The following is a 5383-nucleotide window of genomic DNA, read 5'->3' on the forward strand; positions in this document are numbered from 1 at the left end:
AGAGTAGTTGGAACTGATATTGGATTTCAGGATTGGTTGAAAGAAGGTAACAAATATGCTGGACTGTTGGGGGGAGATGAAGACTACATAGGAAGCTCTGATGTAGACAGTTTTGGTACTGAAAATGAAGATGGTGATGACACTGAAGTAAAAGAAATAACGAGAAAGAGAAAGACAATGATCCACTATGATCCTAATTGTGAGGAGACTTTATGGGAGTTGGGGATGGTGTTTGAGAGTGTGCATCAATTTAGGGAAGCAATTTGTAATTATACTGTGAGGAAGGGTGTGGAGTTGACAATAAGGCCAAATGATAGTGATAGAGTTAGGGCTAGATGTATCAAAACATGTGAATGGCATCTTTTTGGAAGTTTTGATAAAAGGTCACATAATTTTATCATCAAGAGTTAGGGCTAGATGTAACTGCTGCTACTAAATTTAATACAAAAAATTGTTTGATATATTTATGTTGTTTTATTTTTATTAATAGGGTTTAATTCCTGCAATTAAAGAGGTTCTTCCAAATGCGGAACATAGAATGTGTGCAAGACACGTGCTAGCAAATTGGTCAAAAAAATGGAGGGGTGTAGAAAGAAGAGCTTGTTTTTGGAGATGTTCTAAATCAACTTTTGAAGCCGAATTGAATGATAATTTCACAGATCTAAGTAAGATAGGTAATAATATTGTTGAGGAACTTTTGTGTTATGATAAAGAAGGATGATGTCACACTTATTTTTCTATGACAACTAACTGTGATTTTGTTGATAATAATATGTCTGAAACATTTAATGGGTGGATACTGAGAGTAAGACACAAGACTATAATTACACTGTTTGAAGAAGTTAGATTGCAAATGATGAATAGGATAGTAGATATGAGAGAGTTTGTGGAAAAAAGTGGATAAATGACATATCCCCAATGTCTATGAATGTTTTGAAGAAAAAATACTTCCCGAGCAATGAAATGTAGCATAACCTGGAATGGGGAGTCTGGTTTTAAAGTTGTGGAAGGAGCATACAGACATGTGGTTGATTTGAAGAAGCAATCTTGTTCTTGTAGATCTTGGGGCCTTAAAGGAATTCCTTGTGCACATGCTATTGCTGCATTACACAGGCAAGGTTTGGACCCCCAGAATTTTGTTGCTCACTGGTACCACAAGGCAACTTATATGAAAGCTTATGCAAATTGTATTCAACCTGTTCTTAACATGAAAATGTGGCCAGAGTCAAACAATCCACCTATTGAACCACCTGAGGTTAAGAAATTTCCAGGTAGACCTAAGAAGAATAGACGCAAATCAAAGGATGAACCAAAGAAGATTGGGAAATATTCACGCAAAGGAACAACAATGACTTGTTCATTTTGCAAGAATGAGGGGCATAATAAAAAGAGTTGTCAACTGAGAAAGGCAGCTGGAACAGAGGTAATGGATCAGAAACGTACTGAACTTGTGATTTTTTTAATCAGTTTATTTGTTAACATGTAAAATATTTTTCATACAGGGTTCTAGTTCACATGTAGCAAGTGTTTCTACACGACCAGCTAAAATGCCAATTAATAGGCCTACTACTGCTAGTACACAAAGAAACAATTCGGTAATCATATTAAATGCTATAAATCAAATTACTTTCTAATGTCAATTTTTTGTTAAAATCAATTTTTTTTATTAATTGTAGGAGATAAATGTAAATAAACAAGCAACATATAAGAGGCCAAGGTTGTCGGGGTATGGTGTTGTAATATCAGAGAGGACAGGATTTACAACTGAGCAAGTAAGAAATTATTTTGAATTTTTTTTTCTTTGCAAAATCTATGGAGTATGTATTAACATTGTTGATTGTTGTGTGTATTTTAATAGTTTGGTACACCGAGAGGAAGAGTTGTTACAACTGGAGCAAGGAACATCAAAAATTCTGCTGAAGTAACTGGAGATATTGGATTCCAGCCACAAAAGCTTAAGTTTTTTTGGCAAAAAGTATATGGCTCCACAACAATTGCAGCAAGAATTAGCAAATAGACAAGTACAAGCAAGAAGGGGTTTCAATCAACAAATCCAAGAATCTGTTGGATCAAGGCAGCCTGCAAATCAGCATACAAATGTAGTAGCCATTAGCGAATGGGTTACCTCCAGTCAACCTCTAGAAAGTGATACAAGACAAGCAAATCGTCCAACTGCCAAAACCAACTCACAACCTCTGGTTGTGAGGTGGTTTAATCCATAGTACTATTATGTTATCTAGCGTGCATCATTTGTCATTTTGGAGTTTGTAATGAAGTAGAAACTACGAACTTAGAAAGTGATTGTTGTTTTGGACATGATTTTGTGATGACAGATTATCAATTTCTGATAAATTTTAATGGTTAACACTTAAAAGTGATGACATTGTTATTATTTCTGGTTTATAAAGATTGATTTATTGTTTAGAATTTACATTAAGGCTGATTTATGCGATAGAATTTACAACTGAGCAAGGCTGATTTATTTTTAGCTGTTGGGATTTTTATTCAACTACTATTACAGCTGCGCAAGTAATTATTTTTTTGTAAACTCTCACTGAAAATTAAACCACATTAAAACCATATTTTGAAAATCAAAGCAAACAATCTCCATGAATTTCTTCAGAATTGTAGTCCATAATTTCAGTAAAAATCAAAAGCACACTACACTAAGAATTAACATTTTATTGCTTTCATCGACGATTTTTGACTTTTTTATTTCTACAATTCTTCCATCAATTAACATTGGTTTGAAACAGTGCCTTGTCCGCTTTCACCAAGAATTCTGTTGCGGTTGTAGTAATCAGTAGTTTTCACTAACTCCTTTGAAGAGAACATTTCAGTGGCGTCATTAGTATAAAAATGAAAATCAAATTGAAAAACCCAAACTTAGAGTGGAAGAAAAATGAGAACAATGCATTAATCCGATGAGAACAAAGTACAAAGAACCTATTCTGATAAAAATGAAAAAATCAAACACCAAATTCAGAAACCCAAAATCAAAAGTCAAATTGAAAAACCCAAACTCAGATAATAAAAATAAGAAGACATATTATTCCCTTCCAATTGGAACAAAGAACCTATCCTCACAATGAGAAACGAAAAGGTTGCAGATTAAAAGAATAAGAAATGAAAATATTGAAGATTCAGCAAAGAAAATAGCAGATTTAAAGAGCTAAGATTGAAGAAACAAAAATAGCAGATCCAGAATAAGACTGCAGAATTCCCAGAAACCCAAAAGGACATAATTTCAGGAAGCAAAAGAGATTTGTCAAGTTTTATGTTATGAAATCCAAAAAAAAAAGAGAAGGAAACCTTCTTTATTCTGCTTTCCATTGAATTCACGCGCTTGTTTTTTATGATTTTGTACGCGCAGTGTTAGAATAGATTGAAGGAGCAGTTGGTTACACTTTTGACAAGTTTAGGGGGCTACTTAAACACTTTTGACAAGTTTAGGAGGTTATTTAAACACTTGCAAAGTTCAGGGGGCCATCCAAGCTTTTTTGACAAGTTCAGGGTGCAAATGATGTATTAAGCCTTTCTTATTTTTTTTCTTCTTCTTTCTCTCTCTTCTCTCTTAAGGACGTGAAATGAGGAGAAATAAATAATTTTTTGAAGGATATCAGGTCCAACACGTCGTGTTGGATATCCACATGTCGTGTTCACTGGCGGCAGATTGTAATCATTTCTAGCAGATTTGACATATTTTCGTATTTAACTATAACTCTCTCATACGAACTCGGATTGAGGTGATTTAAAATGATGTGAATAGCTAAGAGATAGACGAACAACTTACTAATAATGATAATTTCCAAATGCAAAATGTAACATGCTCAAAATATTGTCACAAGTTAATGGATTTGTTGAAGCTTAAGATTCATTTCCCACTTTCACACATTTTTAACTCTTATATTGTCAAAGTTTGGTGTCACCCTCTAACTTCTTTGTTTAACTTTATTTTTTTTAAAGGTGTTTTTCTTTGTTGTCTTTATTTGGAGAAAGACAAAACTTCCATTTCTTCCTTCACATTATAAACGGAGATATTAGGAGCCATTTGAAGATACACCAAACTTAGGCTTAACTTTTACCACCTTTTAATGTTAGTTTGCTGATTCTTCTTTTCAAGAATAAATTATAATTGTTGTTTTTGTTCTTAAGTTGTTGTTTGTGTAAAAGTTCATCAAATAAAAGTATGTTTCAAGTCAGTAAGGAAGTTTCGTTCGACAATCATCATCACTGTTTCTTCTAAACTTTGTCTCTTTTATTGATATGAACTCATTATCTATCTCTCTAAGATGAGTTTTAATCTAACCATGAACTAAAACCTTTTTAACTAAGACTAAAAACGTATCTTAACTTTAATTATGTGATAATCACGTTTAACCTAATCAAGCTATATTTATCCAATTGAGAACTAATTTATAATTCTGAATGCTTGTTGGAAATAGACCAAATCCCAACTTGAATATAATTAATTGTTTATATATTGATAGTGATTAAATTGATTAATCAGAATTCATAAATTGGACCTAATGACCATTTAGTGTGGTTTATTGTTTTCAAAGTTTTTTTTATAAATCTTAATACTATATTTGATTTATTACTTTAGTCGGACCAAAGCAAAGTAATTAATCGGAAGTTTAGAACTAATAAATCAAGATGATTTTCTTGAATCTTAAGTAATTACTTTAACTGGCCAAGGTAAAGTAGTTAATAAAGGTCTAGATTTAAGGGTTAATTTCAAATAAACGCAATGTGGTTTAACATTTTTTACATATTTGGTACCTATAGTTGACAAAAAAATTATTTTTTCAAATTTGGCTGATAACGACCTCAAAATGAAAATTTTCAAGAATTAAAATTGTTTAGTATCATATTATGGAACCACATTTTTTATTTTTTAAAAGCATCATTTTTGGAGTTTTTTTTCTCTAAATATTAACTTTCACTCTCATAAAAAAACAACACCTAAATGACTTCAAACCTAAAAAGTTGAAGAACTAAAGTTGCTCGTAGTATCATTTAATTCTTGAATTTTTTTTTTTATTTTGAGGTCATTAACAGCTAAATTTGGAAAAATAAATTTTTTACCAACCACATGTACCGAATTACAAAAAATATGAAACCACTGGGTTTTATTTGAAATTAACCCTAAATTCAATAAAACTTAATGCTTCTTTGGATTAATTACTTTAGACAGACCAAGATAAAGTAATTAACTGGAAGTTTAGAACTAATAACTCAAGCATTAATTAGTTAATAAGAAAAATCGTTATCTCAAAGAGGATAAAACAACTTGAAATTTTTTAAGTGTTATTACTACGCAAAGAGGTCAATTGAAGCTAAAATTCTTAGTTTCTTCCATTAAAAGTAATCTCTTCCTCAA

General features: G+C 31.7%; 1 protein-coding gene across 1 annotated transcript; it reads left to right on the forward strand.

Moving 5' to 3' along the window:
• Nucleotides 1-523: 523 nt before the first annotated feature.
• LOC136209904 (uncharacterized) lies at nucleotides 524-2214 on the forward strand. The gene is made up of 4 exons (XM_066001533.1): nucleotides 524-1423; nucleotides 1503-1595; nucleotides 1677-1772; nucleotides 1859-2214. The coding sequence occupies exons 1-4, from the start codon at nucleotides 959-961 to the stop codon at nucleotides 2015-2017; spliced, it is 813 nt and encodes a 270-aa protein (XP_065857605.1). The 5' UTR covers nucleotides 524-958; the 3' UTR covers nucleotides 2018-2214.
• Nucleotides 2215-5383: the final 3169 nt, after the last annotated feature.

Source organism: Euphorbia lathyris, chromosome 10 (genome assembly GCF_963576675.1).
Source record: "Euphorbia lathyris chromosome 10, ddEupLath1.1, whole genome shotgun sequence".
Lineage (NCBI taxonomy): Eukaryota > Viridiplantae > Streptophyta > Magnoliopsida > Malpighiales > Euphorbiaceae > Euphorbia > Euphorbia lathyris.

Excerpts from the sequence above, each read along its gene's own strand:
- LOC136209904 (XM_066001533.1), top strand. The coding sequence starts at position 959 with ATGAAATGTAGCATAACCTGGAATGGGGAGTCTGGTTTTAAAGTTGTG. Across the intron at positions 1,424-1,502 it reads GAAAGGCAGCTGGAACAGAG|GGTTCTAGTTCACATGTAGC; the intron begins GTAATGGATCAG and ends TTTTTCATACAG. Across the intron at positions 1,596-1,676 it reads GTACACAAAGAAACAATTCG|GAGATAAATGTAAATAAACA; the intron begins GTAATCATATTA and ends TATTAATTGTAG.